The sequence below is a fragment of the Cricetulus griseus genome, unplaced genomic scaffold (genome assembly GCF_003668045.3).
Source record: "Cricetulus griseus strain 17A/GY unplaced genomic scaffold, alternate assembly CriGri-PICRH-1.0 unplaced_scaffold_488, whole genome shotgun sequence".
Taxonomy (NCBI): domain Eukaryota; kingdom Metazoa; phylum Chordata; class Mammalia; order Rodentia; family Cricetidae; genus Cricetulus; species Cricetulus griseus.
Window position 1 is genome coordinate 1,300 of NW_023277239.1, and position 17,741 is coordinate 19,040.

The window sequence follows — 17,741 nt, forward strand, 5'->3', positions numbered from 1 at the left end:
AACCCAGGGGCCCTCTACTCTCTGGTGTAGGAAAGAAGGTCTGCTCTCCATCTTCTTACCTAAGCAACTGATTCATGTGATCATTTAGGAAATAGACATCCTGTATGGTGAGATGCTGCAGACAGCTGAGTTTTGAAAAGAGAGAAATGACCGAGGTGACATGCTTCTCCTCTCCAGCAGTGGCAGTCCTTCCTTGGAAGGCACACACTAGCAGCTTTTTTGAAAATTCCATATCCTTCTCAAATAGGTACAAATTTTGCCAATGTGGAGAGACTCCCCACTGTATTCAGTTCCAACTCTTCGATGAACTCTGGCTGTAAAATTTTGAAGACATTCTTGACCCTGTGGAATGGCAATGTACCAACCTTCAGCTTCACACAGCACAGCTGCAGGGAAGGCCTTCTCTCCTCCACCCACTCCAACAGCTGTGCCTGGTATTGATCCTGGGGGAGGCGAAATTCAGTGATCTTTAAACGATGCTTCAGTGTTGATAAACAATGGCCCTTCTGCTCTGGAACATTCCTCAAGTCAACCACTTGAAGCTTCTGCCCTCTGTGGATACAAGAGAAATGACAGGAGGTAAGTTGAGACCCAAGACTGTTTTCTCCTAATCTGATGGTGTTTTTCCTCTCTCTGTCTTCTTCCTATTTGTGGTTTTCAGTGCTGGCTCTCCCACCTGTAACCAGAAAATGCCAATGTCCTTGTATATTTATGAGAGTTAATTGGGTCATTTGTGATTTCTATAGTTTAGTTCAGTGAGAGTATGCTAAGAATGTCAGGGTGACCTTGAACTCAAGTTTATTCAGGCCATTATGACAAATAAGTCACTCAAATACCTTGACAGAGCTGATCTTTTTTCAATCTAGATCGGGCATTTTTGTGCACAGCTTTAATCCTAGCACTAGGGGCAGAGGCAGGATGATCTCTGAGTGTGAGTCCAGCTTAGACTACACAGTGAGCTCCAATCCAGGAGGTGTTGGTAGGCTATTTAGTCACAGCAGGGGAGAGACAGAGAAAGTATCTAAAGGACGTGCTAAATTTCCAGTGGTTAATGGTATCTTTGCTTCCATGCTTTCCCAGGATATTTATTCCTGCAAGCCAGTCATAATGGGAGACCACGGCCCCCCACCACTCCAGCAGCTTGCAAAGAGAGCATAATGAAGAAGGAGGCCTTGTTCATTTCGGCTCTGGACGTCCTACCCAGGTTGCCACCCCAAGCAATGTTTGCGGTGGCCTTCAAGAACATACTTACAAACATCCTGAGAGCCACGGTACCAGACTGGCCCTTCCCATGGCCTCCTGCTGGATTTATTTATTTATTTATTCATTTGGTTTTTTGAGACAGGGTTTCTGTGTGTAGATTTGGAGCTTATCCTGGCACTGGCTCTGGAGACCATGCTGGCCTAGAACTCACAGAGATCCACCTACCTCTGCCTCCCGAGTGCTGGGATTAAAGGCGTGTGCCACCAACACCCTGCAGGAGATCTGATCTTAATCCACCTGGAAACCATGTGTATCAAAAAGGGAGAGTTGGGTGGAGCCTCAATTATTCAGTCAGATTACAGTCTTTGGCTGGCAAGTGCAGGGCTATAAAGGAGAAGGAGGTTCTGTGGAAAGGTGTGTTTTGTGCAGAGCAATCAGAGTAACCTTCAGCATCTTGGTGTCTGGTGCCTCTTGGAGTCACTGCCTATCCCTGCTGGAATCTGGAGACCTGTTGCCAGTGTTCAAATCAGGTAAGTCTCTTAGCTCCATCAAGAAACCCCATCTCATCCAGCACAGTCTAGTCATGGGTTGTCCTCATTGAACCACTTATCTCTCTTGTAGTTTCCTGGATACATACATATATATATATATATATAATATATATATATATATATATATATATATATGAGCTTCAGATATAACCCTGCCTGGCCTGGATTTCACAGATTGTGCTCTGAATTTCAGAGCAGAATATCAAAGTCATTATTTAAGTCTGCAGTTTCTGTGTTTAGAGACAGCCCCACTGTGAAAATCAGGGTGACCATGAATCCAGGAAATTCTGGGAGTTAAGTGTGACTTATTCATATGCTTTGGCTGTGCAATATTTTCCTCCCTCAGCCCCTCTCATTCTCTCTCTCTCAGTTATTCCATAAGAGACAGGATTTTTCTGTAGTGCTGGCTGTCCTGGAACTGTCTCTGTAGACCAGTGGTCTTAAACTCATTGAAATTGACTCCTGGTGCTGGGATTAAAGGCGTGTGCCACCATGTCCCAGCTTCTGTTGATCTTTGTGTTTCTTTTATTTATTTTTTGGGCAGGGTTTCTCTGTGTAGCTTTGGAGCCTGTTCTAGAACTCACTCAGTAGACCAGGCTGGCCACCATCTCACAGAGATCAGCCTGTCTCTGCCTGCTGAGTGCTGGGATTAAAGTGTGTGCCACCAAGCCCGGTGAAACCAGGCATAGTTGTGTTCTCCCTTAATCCCAGCACTTAAGTGGCAGGGGCAGGCTCTCTGTGTTTAAGGCCAGCGTGGTCCACAGAGTGAGTTTCTGGACAGCCAGGGCTGAGATCAAGAACAAGAATTGCTTTTTCTCTGCCGGTTGAGTCATGGTCCCATCATGGAGACCAGGATGTTTTGAATCTTGCAGGAAACAGTCTGCGTCCCTTGTCTCAGTGTTCACATTAGTGTGAACAATCATTTTACTCTCCATTTGAAATTTCATGTTTTTTGGCTTCCATTAGTTTTTGTAGACCTCAGGTAGTATGTTCTCCAAGTCTTGAAGTAACCAACCATGACACTGATCTAGGGAGTTTCCTGATTGTAACATACAAATTATCATCCTCGTCCCATAGCCTTGTCCTTCCAGATGCTTTACTATCAGTTACAGACGGTGGCAATGGCTGCTGAAGCTTCACTGACTCTATTTAGTGTTTCTTCCCCACCCTGTCCTGCTCTGTAGCACAGAGAGTACAAGCTTGCCCCCTCCCGCCTCTTTCCCTGGAACATCAGACAGGTTTCAGACAATCCAAGTCAATAACTGATGATGCCCAGTTCACAGAATCTCTCAGTTGTTCCAGGCAGGGTCAGCTAGGTGGATGGAAGATTAGACACTGGGCGTTTCCTTTGCTTTATTGAAGGGCATGGAGAAGCTACCAAATGGGCTGAGTCTTCAGGTTTGGTGGTGAGCCCTTCTCAGTGGGGATGGTCTCACCTGAAATGTGGTAGGATGTGGACAGGGTCTTTAAGAAAGAGCATGCTTTTGACAGGCTTCACACTGCAGACGGGCTTTTAAACCTTTCAATGTGATCCAAATGTGAAAACTGAGACCTCCACCATGGCCACAGCAGCCATCATGCCCCAAGAGGTCCTCGGGTGGGAAGAAGAAAGGCTTCCTCAGTTTTTGAATGGTGTCAGAATGGGAGCCCGGGCCCCACCCACACTTGTGCAACTGGCACTGGAGAGGCTGCTGAGGGAGGAGTCCTTGATCATCTGTGCTCTGGAGGACCTGCCATGGAGATGTTCCCAGAGATCTTTAAGAAAGCTTTCAACGACACACTTACAAACATCCTGAGGCCATGGTGCCTGCCTGGCCTTTCCCATGCCTTCCTGCAGGAGGCATGCTTCTCAACAGCCACCTGGAGACTCTGAAACCTCTCCTTGACGGACTAGATGTGCTGATGACAGAGAAGGTTCATCCCAGGTGAGCAGGGCCCAGTTGGGATGGAGGAAGGATCTGTGGAAGCATGGAAGGAACAACTGGGGTCTAGGAGTATTTGGCCAAAGATGGATCAGAGGCATCTTAGAGCTCGGGATAGAGGATGGCAAATGTGGAGGACACAAGAGTAGACATGGCCACTGAGGAAGAGTCCTCTCCCTGCCAGACCTACCGTCACTAGTGGGTGAGCTGGGCTCCATGGGAACAGAATAGAGGGAAATGAGATGGGCTAGAGATGCCTCCTTGACAAAGTTCCAGTCTCATTGAGCATGAGGCCCTGGGCTTGACACTCACTAGGCAAAGGGCAAAAGCAAGATTCGTGAGGCAAAGCTGATGTGATATGTAGACAAGAATTAGATCGTAAGTGGTGCCTTGTCTCATCATCTGGGAATTCTCCCTCTTTTATCAACAGGTCCAAACTGAGAGTGCTTGATTTGGTAAATACGAACCTTGACTTCTGGAGAATGAAAGCTGGAAGCTCACCACAATCCATGAGGAAGGAGCAGACAGCGGCGATCTGTCCTAACTCTGGGCAGAAGCCTTTCACAGTATTTCTTGAACTAGAAGTCATAGGATCCTTTACAGTGCATGTATTCCACACCTGTTGCAGTGGGCCAGCCGGGGAAAAGCTTCTGTTAATCTATGCTGTAGAAAGCTCCACGTTTGGAATACACCTGTCTTCTCTTGCACACAGTTCTCCAACATGTTACACCTAGACTGTATCCAGGAGCTGCAATTGTGTCTGCTGAAGTTTTGTATCATGGCACACATTTATCCTTACATGGGGCAGAGGAGAAATCTGCACACCCTCTCCCTAATAAGCATTTGCAGTCCCTTCCCGAGTCAATCTGCTGCAGAGGCAAAATGCCTAAGCCAGTTTCATTCTCAGTTATCCAAACTCCCCTGCCTCAGGAATCTCTATTTAGATGAAGTCCACATATTAAAAGGCTGCCTTGAAGAGTGGCTCAGGTAAGGAAGGATGGAGAGGCTTCTACAGAACATAGCAAACACATCCATTTATTTACAAGGTAGGGGGTCATGATGGTCTGCCCACTGTCGTCAACCTAGCAGTGGTGGACACAGAGGACAGCGAGCAGAGGAGCTCTATGCCAAGCCATGTGTGAAGAGGCACCAGCATGCCTGGAATTGCTCATGTGTGAAAGGTTGGTGTCCAAAAAGGAGTTGAGTAGAGGGGAAATATATGATACTAGGCTTGAAGTTGGGCATATGGGACATGGCTGTGGTGGTTACATACTCCTCAGGGGACTTTTCAGGACACTGCTAGAATGAATCTGAATCCAACATAGGGACAGACTAGATTTGGGAAAAGCATCATCTGCCTCGCTTTCAATCCTATCAAGCCTGGTCAACACCATTTGGCACAACTAATCTCTTGATCTCTCCTAGGTGCCTGAACAACCCCTTGGTAACCCTGTCAATCACTTCCTGCCAGCTCTCACATTCAGACCTGGATTACCTGAGCCAGTGCCTGATGATCTGTGACCTTAAACATCGGAACCTGAATGGTGTAGAGCTCTCTGTTTCATGTTGTATGCTGCTTGTCATTCTGTTCGAGAGAATCAAAGGTACCCTGCAAACCCTGGAATTGGAGGAGTGCCACTTGACGGATCATCATGTCAATGCCATCTTGCCTGCCCTGACCCAATGCTCCGAGCTTACCAAGATCAATTTGTACCATAATGATATCTCTCTGCTTGTCCTGAAGAACCTTCTACATCACACAGCCAAAATGAGAAGTCTGACCCAGGAGGAATATCCCGCTCCTCTGGAATGCTGTGACAACTCTACAATACTTAGAGAAAAATTTATCCAACTGTGTTCTGAGCTGCAGGACACACTCCTGGTAGAAGGGCATTCCAGGCAAGTCGTCTTTGCAACAAGGGAATGTAATTTCTGTTTTAGGTGCTGTTTCTACGGCCAGGAGGCCAAATTTTGCTCCTGTTAAGATGCAGGATAGGTTGCTTCCTAGAATGCAAGCCCAGTATGGGGAGTGTGTGTACACTGTGTACATCCTGGATTGCAAATAAAAAAGGTGTTGAGGTTTTTCGGTTGATAGTGTATCTTCGTCAAAGCACACAGCCCCCTTGTTCCCAGCATTTCAATACCAGTCTCATTCCCCATCACCGTCCTCAGGTCAACCTTGAAGCTAAAGAACGTCATGGCATCTCAGTCTCCCATCATGAGGAACTATTGGTGACAGTGATAAATACATTTTGAAGAAAATGGTGTGCAAAGGTTTCAAATCACAGACTGAGGCTGACATGGAGAAATATGGAAAAGAGGGGGCAGGACACATGCATTTCCAAGTGAAAGACAGTTAGAGACTCCTAAATGTTCTGGTAGCTGGAAATGGACAGTGTGTTCCCAGAAGCCTGGACAAGTACTGTCTGGTGTCTTTCACAGTGAATGCTGGGGACTTAGGCACACAGCCAAAGCAACAGAGTGTCTTGTATATAATCTACCTAGCTTTGCAGCATCTTGCGGCGCAGCATACTGCACCCTATAGTGGATGGATGAAAGGCCGAGCTAACATGGGTTTGCTGCTAAGTTAAACACTGGCATATTATCAAACCTCTGTTATAAGTGGGGTCTGACTTTTGCAGAAGATATCTTGGCTCGGAGGTTAAGAGCACTGACTGCTCTTCCAGAGGTCCTGAGTTCAATTCCCAGCAACCACATGGTGGCTCACAACCATCCCTTATGATATCTGGTGCCCTCTTCTGGTGTGCAGATATACATGGAAGCAGAATGTTGGATACATAATAAATAAATCTTAAAAAACAAACAAACAAAACTTCTTGTTTGCATGAAGTATTTGCCTCACCGGGTGATTGGGGTGACATGGTCCTGTGCTGAGATGCTGGGTGCCTGAGCCTCCGGGGGTCTTTCAATATTAGTAAAGCAAAGCAGTTGGCCAATAGCTTCTCACCTCTACCTCAGCCTGAATGGGCTGATTCTGAATCCAGGAGCTCTCACCAAGCCCCAGACTGTAAGCTCTCCTCAGTGTGGCTGGAGAATTAATGCCTCTATTCTCATTAATGCTGGAGAATGAATGCCCCATTCTCTCTTTGCTACTATCTTTTATACCCCTCTAGTCGTGGGATTTAAGGTGTGAGCTATAATTCTCTTTTGGACTGATTCAATTGTGCAGATCTGGGTGGCCTTGGACTCACAGACATCTCTCTATCTCTTAATCCTGAGTCCTAGGATTAAAAGTAAGTACTACCACTTCCTAGCTTCTGGTTGCTGGGATTAGAGGTGTGTATCACCACTGCATGATCTCTATAGCTTGAGGCTGACTTTGCTTTTCTGGATCCTCAGTCAAGCGTTAATAAATCATAACTAATATGCTACTACAGCTGGTCTCTAAACTAGATTTGGGGCTTTTAGTTGTAGAACGCACCCTCATTTATTTTGCACCTGAAATCAGGCTGATTAGACTGTTTGCTTCCTGGAACACTTGCCCTAATTGTACTATGTTTTATGGATGCTGCAAGTGAACGGCTGGTATTAGAGTTCCCCACATCTGCTGACAATGTCAAAGAGGCGCTGGGTTTTGTTTCTTTCTTTTGGTTTTTTTTTTTTTTATATCTTAAAGAATACTCTTCATTTTTTCTATGTGAGAGGGCACTAGGCATCCCTTGGTTGTGCAGCCATAAAATGTTAAAACATGGTGATTCTATGACCTTGTCCCTCAGATACCATAATATGTCAGATGCTTTGTCTCGTGAAGGACCCAAGCATGAGTTATAAGTAAATAGCTGGTGGCGCTATGCTCATTACGACCCTGGGTGTGGTCTTTAACGGGACAAGCTCTGAACAAGTGACGGGTAGAGAGCATAGCCCAACTCACCCTGGTGAGGGTCTCTTATATGGGGCCATAACAACCAGTATTGCCCTCATACATCAGGGCAAGCCCTCCCAAGCCTTGGATAGCACACAATTCCGAGTTGGAGCCTGTGCGTAAGCCTTGTGCGTACTCCTCTAGAAATCTCCCCTTTCATAACGAACGACCTCACTATAACAGATCCTTTTGGGAGAACCCAATTGGAGCCCCGTCTATTATATCTATGCCGTCCCTGCCATGGCAGTGGGTGAAAGACCCGTGCTTAACATCATTAGGATTATACACCTTTCTCGTTAGAAGCAGGAAAGCATCGTAGCAGTTTTGCAAGCAAGCTCTCGATATCTGCCTGGAGATTGAGGAGGTAGATCGCTTCCCTAGACCGAACCCTGGCCCTCAGTATCGCCCTTTGCACCTGGTCCGGACTACTTTGAAGTTTTTTCGACGGGTCCTAAGAACATATAATGTTATATCACCACATTTCCGGGATTGTAACCCATGTATATTTTCTGCACACCAGAAAAGTGGTGGCACTACAATATCCAATAAAGATGATTGGTGGCCAGCCACGTGGTTGCTGGGTTAACCCTACAGGGGATCTCGGTCTGACATAACTATTTCTTAACTTCTGTTCCTGGATCTTTAGGAGAAAATCTGCAGGAGGATACCAATGAAGGGACCAGCTCCCCATTTCGGCAGCCATGACAGTAACACGTGCTTGACGGACCTTGTCCTAGACACTAGAAAGTCAGATGCCTGCCTGGTGGCAAGGACCCAATCAGAAGTTAGTTGGTGGTGCTATGCTTTACGGCTCTGTGTGTGCTTTATGGACAAGTGCACAGCAATGACTCACAGAGCATAGCAACCACCCTGGGAGGGTCTATGGGTCATAACAACCAGTTGGCCAATCAACACAGGGCAAACCCTCCAAGCCTGGAGGCACATCAATCCTGAGCCAGTGCTTACCCCTAGACACTCCCCTTAAGCTGCCTCATAAGATCTCGATGCATCTGCTTCGAGCTGTCTTTCTAGCCACCCGCCATGGTGGGTGGATGAAAGACCCGAACTAACATGGGGTTAGCTCGTTAAACAACTCTAATAAAGCCTCATGCAGTGAGGAGAAGCTTCTGCCTCCGCTTAGTGATTGGGGTGGTCACGGTCCTGGGCTAGGATCGTGGAGGCCTGAGCTTTCCTGGGGCTGGGGGTGGGGGTGGGAGTTTACACCGCTATATTTCTAGATTCATATTTCCTTCCTAATGTCACATGATCTCCAAACCTCAACCCAGGTGTCTCAGTTTTTACCTTCAGTAGCTTCATGTCCTAACCCCAGGACTGCATGACAAACACTCTCTGGCTTTGGGTCCAGCCTGAATTATATATTTTGGGTCTCACAAAATATCTGTTCGTAACCTGGGCATGAGGTTCACTCAAAACTGATCCTAATGCTGAGGCAGAGTAGATGCCATTACTTGGGGCCTATCTTGGCTATGTAATGAGGTCTAGGCGAACCCAAGGTTCTAAAGGCTCTATGTAAAAGGGAAATTTCCTTAAAGTTAAGAAAAAGAATAAGAAAGAAGAAGAGGAGGAGGAAGAAAGTCTTGGTGTTTGTGCAGTGACTCAGTGAAGGGGAATAACAAGGCTCCAGTATTGTTAGAGCAGTGGCTGTGGCCCTGCGTGGTTCTGTAATGACAGGGGAAAGGGATCCCCCATCAGATCCAGGCTGGCTTCTGGTCGGGTATCACCCACCTGAGCAGAATGGTATCAAGCATGCCATAGATGTCTTCCGAGGACCTAAGCTGTCCTGTGGGTGGCATCCACAACCCTGGCTGCCTACCAGGTGGCTAGCTTCTACCTGAGCCTAATGGCATTGGTGAGGGGTGGGGATGGGGTCATGGATGTCTTTCTGCCAGTCCAGGCCTCAAGAACCCAGGCCGGTCTGTAGGGACAGCCTGCACTGACATCATTCAGGTAGTTTTCTCAGTACCCCAACAAGGAGGCAGGGAAAGGAACAGACTTGCCTTCATGTGTGTGTCTGACAACCAAGGATCCCTTGAACCCTGGTGGGAAGAGAGTTAGTTGAGGTTAGAGGATCAAATAAGATGTGCTATGTCTTGGGACTGGAGAAATGGCTCTGTAGTTAAGAACACAAGTTGCTCTTTCAGAGACCCTGAGTTCAAGTCCCAGCAACCACTTGACTGTGCAATCAACTGGAATGAGGCTGTAACACATCCTCCCCACCCCACCCCCCATTGGGCTGATAGTTTGCATTCTTGCATTCAGACCTAGTCTGAAGGAGGGAACCAGGCAGTAATGCCTAGTCACTCCTAGTCAGAGACAATCAGCAGACCCCAAGGAACAGTGGGTCACCCTTAGTCACAGATGATCAGCAGACCCCAAAAAGGTCCCAACAAATAAGAGTTGGTGCCTTCTTCTGGCCAGCAGGGATCCATGAGTTCCACTGGCCTCTGCTTCCTGAGTACTGGGATTAAAATTGTGCACCACCAATGACCTGCACTTTATGGATATTTTGAGAGGGGATTTCACAAGGAACCTGAGGTTAGTGGGCACTCTGCATGTTGCCCTAAACAGACTCCATCTCTCAACAATCCTGCCTTAATCTGCCTTGTGTTATGTTGTGTGCTGCCATATCTGTCTAAGATTTTTCTTTACATGTATAATATAGTTGTGAGAGAAGGCTGATCTTGAACTCAGCTGGAATTAAAGGCTTGTGCCACCTTGCCGGCCTGCACATCTTTTTACTTAATGACTTTTTCTCTCTTCTTTTCCTTTTCTATTTTCAGGTCTGTGAGCTTTTGCCTATGTGTGTGCAACATTTGGGCTCAATACGGCTGCTTGAATACTCTGAATGCCAGAAAGTGGCCTCCCTAGGACTGAAGGGAGAGATGAATGGGACCAGAGAAATGAACAGGGCCCTGGACAAGGACAAAATTTACTCTTATCCATTGAGCTATTTCTACCTGTCTATCACTTGATTAGACACCAATAAAGTTTTATTTTCTATTTTGGGTTTGCACGAATGGGAACATGCCATGGCAAGCCCCGGATGTGAAAGACCCCTTGAGAGTCAGTGCTCTCCTTGCAGACACTGAAGTGTGGTCTTCATGTGGGTGCAGGCAGGGAATAGACCTGCTGAGCCAGCGCCAAGACGATCTGTGTCTAAGATCCAGGTTTGAGGGGCACGTGTGTGGATGCAGGAAACTCCACAATTGAGAGCCAGAGTGCGGTTGAATATTGAGCCTACCAGGTGCAGTTTAGTCTGGACAGTGTCAGGAGAATACGTGTCCAAACAGTAGGAAGGAGCTGGGCTGAAGCCTGCTAGCTATAATACAGGATAACCTGTTGCAGGTCAGTTTCAATATAGTTCACCATGTCTCAAAAGGCAAATAGAGGAGGCTGGGAGATAGCTCAGTGGTCAACAATTACAGGACATGTACTGAGTTCAATACCCAATGCCACACACAGACACTAAGTGCTAGAGAGAAGCCTATTAAACAAAGGGCTGAAAATGAACATCAGAAAAGGGAAAACAGAAAGAAGTCACCCTACCTTTTAATTTCCATCCAAAGTAACCTCTACTGCAGGACCTGAACCAAGGATTTCATGTGTTTGTGTTTTTCAGAGATGAGAGCTCTTATAGCCCAGGATGGCCAAGCATACCCCCATGTAGCCAAGGATGTCCTTCAATGACCCACTGCTCTTTCTCAAGTACTGGGCTCATGTACTACTGTGGATCTTCCCAAGGACTTATCCATCCTAGCAAGAACAGACTTTCTTCTGCCAGATTGCTGCTACCTCCCCAATGAAGTCTCTATTTCCTCTTCTTTGCTCTGACACTTCCGGAAAATAAGATTGGAATGACTCTAGTGAGTCACCCTCACTCTTCTGTCTCTTGTGGCTTTCCAAAAATTTGATTTTCTTTCTTTCTTTCCTTTTTGTTCTCTCACAATAGGTCTCACTATATAGCCCAGGCTATCCTTGAACTCCAAATCATCCTGTCTCAGCCTCCAGAGTATTGGTGCTATGCTGGTTTCAGCGGCACCAAGAAGGAAAAAGAAAGGGGGAAGGAGAGACGGGAAAGTGAATGAAGCATAAGAGGTTGTGGGCCTGAGGATCTGAACCGCCATAAGCAGACGAGAGGATTCCAAAGAGCTCGATGTGTTCCTGGGCAGCATTACAGAAACTGATTGATAGAGACCACAGTGCAGAATCAAAGGCCGACTGTTTCCTGGAATCTCCTATCCCAGAGAGGCACCACTCAGAAGCAGATCTGAAACTAGAAACTTGGTTTACTTCCACAGGACCAGATGACAGATAGTCTCTGGTGCTGCCTCATTAAATTTGGGGGTCCTCATGGGTGGACCTTAAGACCCAGCCATGCCTCAACATCTTGTGGCCCCAAGGCTGCAAATCAGACCAAGCCGACACAGAGGTTTCCCTATTGGGTCCATCATTTCCAACCAACATAGGCTATCACAATCATTTGCTCTTACTCTTCATAGGAAAAGCCATAATGATTTAGAGAACTAAAGATACACAACAGACTGTTTCCCTTGTTACAGAGGTGTGGTTCAGGTATTGGAAGATCACAGCTCCCATAGCAATGTGAACATTATTTCACCCTACAGGTAAAATGGATTCTGAAGTCGAAATGGCAGCACCTAGGACAAGGGGCTTTTGCCTGTTCCCACCAAAAGGATGTCATTGATGGCCTGTTCATCTCAGATGACAAATCATTTAGAATGCTCTTGTGCAGTCAAAGGGTTCTAACACTGTCTTGTTTCACTTTACATTACAGACACATTCTGGATGTGAGGCAGGAGGCCTCCTCATGACATCTTCTACCTTAGTTTATAAATTACTAAAATAAAGCCCAGTCCCCCCACAGGAATCTAATGACATCGAATATGAAGCCAAATGCCCAACAGTTGTGAGAAGCTCCCCTGCCTTTCCCTGGCAGGCTCAGTCTGTGGAAAGCAGAGACTGGGTGAGGAGGGCAGATGACACAGGGAACTGCTGTGGAATAACCCTCTGTTACACTGTAAAGATTTTCACCCTAATAGATTTAATGAAAAACTGATTGGTCACTAGTCAGCCAGGCTGCATAGGAGGCAAAACCAACAAAGGATGATGGGAAGAGCAAGTCTATTTCAGAGGGTCGCCAGCAAGTGCAGACAATCAAGGAGAGAATGCTGTACCCAGAAAAGGCACCAACAGTAGCCACCCAAGCCAGTCTGTGTCTGAAACATGAAACCAAACAAACAGAAACAACTTTCTGTACGGCAGCCTGAGGCTTGGTTTGAGCTCGTGGAATCAGGATCAGCCCTTTAAGCCTGAGGTACAGGTAAGAGGTAGAGGCTTTTTGGGTGCTTTGCCTCTCTGAACTTCAGCTTAAGCTTGAACCCCAATATCTGTCTCTTGGTCTGTCCTGTGTCTTGCTATACACAACATTAATCCCAGCATTCAGGAGGCAGATCTCTGAGGTCTGGGTCAGCCTGGTCTTCAGAGCAAGTTCCAGGACAGAGAAGTGCTGTGCAAAAAGCAATACAAAAGGAGTCCTAATTTTCACCAGGATCTCAGTTCACTCTCTTTCCTGAAAGGAGATCTAATTGACCTGAACATGCATTATTTAGATGCTCTTCCACTAAGGTAGGAAGATAACTAGTAAAACCCGGCTGTAGATTCCACTCCCCATGACAATGATTCCATAAAAGGCAAATCAGATACAAACAATAACATTAGTTAATTAATTAACAATACATAGACAAATCCTCAGCTTTTTGTGGTGACATGGGAATGAGTTCCTACTGTCACCATAGTCTCAGTTGATTCTATTTCTTGATAGGAGATCTCATCAAACAGGTCACACACAATTCATGCAACAGCACTCAGGCAGGAGGATTACTGAGACTTCCAGGTCAGCTCAGGTCGCATACTGATTTCATATTGGCCTGAGTTCCATGGAGAGAATTTACATGAAAAATTTCAAATACATTAAGGGCAGCAAGACACTGAATCCCAGAGCTGAGGGTCTGTGGAGAGTGTTATCGAGGTTTTTTGGAACTTGATATAATGTGGGATTTCATGCTTTCTTTCCCACATCTGATTCACTCAAGCCATGGATTTAAAAGTCCAAGTAGGATTGGAGGAAGAGATGCTCAGTTATCCAATCAGATGGCAGCTTTTGGCTGAGAGGTGGGGCTATGTGGGGTAGGTGTGAGAAGTAAGGGGGATAAAATGGCCAGGTTAGATACTGTCTGTTGGATCCTAAAGTGACTGTCAGGACCTGCTGGGATCTGAACACTTCTTGTGGATGTCCTGATCAGGTAAGCCATTCATCTCCTTCAGGACACAACCTTACCCAGGATCACCAGTCTATCAGTTAATTTCTGTATTTCTGATTTTGTTGTTTTGTTTGGCATGGCTATTTTGAAGCTGAAAATTCCTGTAGCTTAGGCTAGCCTAGAACTCCATATGCAGCTAAGTGTTATCAGTACTGAGACCTGGAGCTAACTTGCTGTGCCCTGCCATAGAGCGCTTAGGTTGCTATCTTCAAGGGCTAAGGCACACTGAGCAAGCACTGACCAACAATTCAAGTCTACCTTAGAAGTCCTTCATTCAAAGTGAGTCTAGAGTTATTAACTGAAGATGAAGAACATTCTCCAGAAGCAAACATGTGGCCAGGAATCTAGGAAAGCATAAGGTTGACAATTCTCAGTGTTTGAACTCCTAAAAAGTGGTCTAGAGTTCAGTGTGGCTGAAGTTTTACCAACTATAGTGATTGTGTGTTTTTCACTGATTCCCCACGAGCTCCATTGATTGAATGCAAAGCACACATGGCTATGGGGGTCTTCAACTTTGCTCTCAAGTATCATGAGAGATATTTGAAGATTGCTGCCTTCAAAAGAGTCTGGCTCCGTTTTGATACTCCAGTTTCTCCTTGCCCAGGGCAGAGGGATTCAGGGGAACAGTGCTTGGGAATGGCAGAATAACAGAGAAGGGGCAAAGGGGCATGCTGAAAGTGTTTTGCCTGAAAGGATTTGTTCTCTGGGTATTTCTATAGCACCTGTGCATAGGAAGGTCAGGATGAGCTGCCCATCCACTCTCCAGCTGCTGGCAACAAGAAGTCGGCTACAAGATGAAGCCTTGGCTATCGCTGCTCTGAAGAACCTGCCCAAGGAACTCTTCCCACTGCTATTCAAAGGCGCCTTCGATGGCCAACAAAGGAACATCCTGAGGGCGATGGTTGAAGCCTGGCCCTTCAGATGCCTTCCTGTGTGAGCCCTGATGAAGACCCCTGACCTGAGACCTTGAAGGCTGTGCTTGATGGCCTTGATTTGCTGACTAAGCAGAAGGCTGGACCTAGGCAAGTGAGAACATGATAGAATGGAGGGGAAGAGTGGATGGAGCGAAGTGACTACAGAGTTCAGAACATGGTCCAAACAGAGTCAGAGCTTTCTTAGGGAAGTGAATCAATGAGAAAGGACAGTGGTGTGTGGACAGCACTGCTAATAGATGGAGTCAACACACAATGACTCTACCTCTCCCTCTTCTCTCTCAGCCACTAGAAATGGCAATAGTCTTTGTTTAAAGAATGGATTTAGGGAGGCAGATGCAGGTGGATCTCTGTGAGTTCGAGACAAGCCTGGTCTCCAGAGCAAGTGCCAGGATAGGCTCCAAAGCTACACAGAGAAACCCTGTCTTGAAATAACAAAAACAAAACAAAACAAAAAAGAATTGACTTAAGGAAAATTGATGTGTGGGTTGAAGGCAAATTACACAATGGCAGTCCTGTCATTTGATTGTCTTTCTTGTTTGACAAACAGGAGTAGCAACCTACAAGTGCTTGATCTCCTGGATGCCCAACATGTGTGGGCTGGGATAGAGGATGCTGTCTGCTCTTCAGATGTCGTTAGTGAGACCCAACCAGTGGTGGTGACTCATCCCATATGATGGGAAAAGAGGTTGTAACTTTGATGATGAACCTTTCGCTCAAGTCCAGGTATCTCTGCAAATACCTAAAATATTTCTGCTGGGGGGCCAGTCAGAGAAAAGATGTGCTGCAGGTGATCTGTGAAAAGCAGGAGTTTGGGGCCATCCCTGCCTCTAACCCTGTAAAGTTGCTGGAGGGATTGCACCAAGCTCTATACTGGAGTTGGAGGTGAATGTTCACTGGGATGTGAGAACCCTTGCAATGTTTACCCCTGGCCTGGGCCAGATGAGAAACCTTCAGAAACTCCCTCTCAAAGATATCTTCATGCCTTTGGAATGCATTAGCATCCAGGAGCTGAGAGAATGGTGTTGTAGAAAGATCATTACCCACTTCTCCCAACTCAGCTCTCTCCGACAAGACTATTTGAATGGTGTCTTCCTCCTGAATGAAAGACTGGATCATATGCTCAGATGCGGAAGGGTAGAGAGCTTGCTCCGCAAGTCAGAGAAGAACTTTGCCATTTAACATGAACCATGAGTGTACACCTGGGGCTTCCCAGCCACCCCCGAGTTTATACTGATATGACCTTAGGATGATTGTTCTAGTAGTCTTTCTGCTACTCAGGCATCCATGATGTAGAAAAGGTCTTTGATAGGGACCTAGATGAGGGCAAAATAGATCTACAGAGGGGATGAGGTTTTAAACCACACGTAGCCCCATGTCAGCACCATCCTCAGATCTCTATGCACAGTTTTCATCTCTCCCAGATTCCCAAAGGGACAGGTGCCCACTGATCATGGTAGGGCCTGAGTAAATGGAAAATGATTGAGGGTGATTAGGGCCCCAGGGAAGCCCTGTAAGCAGGACAGAGACTGTGCTACTTAGGTGAGGCTCATGGAGACCTATGCTGGCACACACAGCGATGGCTCTAAGTTCCCCCTTGCTGGTTCTTCTTGCTTTCCCATTGACACCATTTGTCATCTGATGAGGATTTGTGCTGAATAGTGCAGAGGTTCAGATCTGGGGGAAGAAACAGTCACAATGATGGTGCATGTATTGTTATTTCTCCATCAGGGTGCATCCTGAACTTGAACTTCCTGATGCTCTCAGAATGACCTCAGGACTAACTAGCCTCTGCTGCCTTGAAGTCAGCACCCTTTGTTTACCACTATTATACTTACTGAAGTAAACTCTCCTTTGTTTTTCTCTAGGTCCTTGGAGAGTCACTTAGAGAACCTTCCAATCACTTGCTGTATGCTATCAGAATCAGATGTGATGTACCTATCCCAGTGTGTAAGCATCAATCAGCTCACACACCTGGACATGAGTGGTGTCAGCTTTTTAAATTTAAGTCATCAACTTCTAGGAAGACTGCTAGAGAGACTGCTAGATACACTGCAGACATTAAATCTGAAGGGTTGTATGCTAATGGTTTTCCAAGTAGGTGTCCTCCTCCCTGTCCTGAGCCAGTGTTCCCATCTGGTTGAGCTGAATTTTGTGAGGAACTTCCTGTCTCTGTCCAACCTTAAGAAGTTGCTGCAGAACACTGCCAACCTGAGACAGCTGACTCTGGCGACATACCCTGCTCCTGAAGAAGTCTATGAAGGCATCAGTAATGTCGAGCCAGACAGATTTGCCCAACATTGTTCAGAGCTCACGGAAACACTAAGGGCTACAAGAGAGCCCAAAGAAGTCTACTTTGTGAGTAGGAGGTGTCTAGATTGCCATGGATTCTGTGTCTATGATCTGGAAGCCTCCCTATGTTTATATTAGGAATGAATGAGGAGATTACTGCTGGGTTCTGAGAAATGAAAGTCAGGACTCAAGTGACTTATTAGAGACATGAGTTTGTCTGTTCAAGGTGATTTGGATTTATCTGGAAGTAATATTGTCCCATTGACTCAGACTAGAGAGAGAACCTTTGACCTGGGGATTCAGGGACTCCTGCTCTGCTGAGTGAAGGCCCAGCCTGAGACAGGAAAAGAGATTGGAAAATTGTAGGGCCTGCTTCTCAGAACAGTCAGGGTAGGAGTGTCTAGACACCGGGAGGGGATAAACACGGTGAAGAGTACACAGAGCATAATGGACTGGATGACTTGTGCTCTAGGTCTCTGTCTTTGTTTGGCCTCCATCTTCTCCCTTTCCACCTAACATAAATATTTCCAAAATCTGCACATATATTTCTTTTCTGAACTACAACGTTGACTGAAGAATGCACTGGTGTTGAGCAT

General features: G+C 46.3%; 1 protein-coding gene across 1 annotated transcript; it reads left to right on the forward strand.

Annotated features, from left to right (window-relative positions):
- The first annotated feature begins 497 nt into the window (after positions 1 to 497).
- Positions 498 to 17,283, forward strand: LOC113833749 (putative PRAME family member 26). Its single transcript, XM_027398652.2, is given in 8 exon segments — positions 498 to 579; positions 3,592 to 3,679; positions 5,102 to 5,222; positions 14,688 to 14,854; positions 15,404 to 15,525; positions 15,528 to 15,704; positions 15,707 to 15,990; positions 16,732 to 17,283. Coding segments are annotated over 8 exon segments (1,593 nt in total).
- The last annotated feature ends 458 nt before the right edge of the window (positions 17,284 to 17,741 follow it).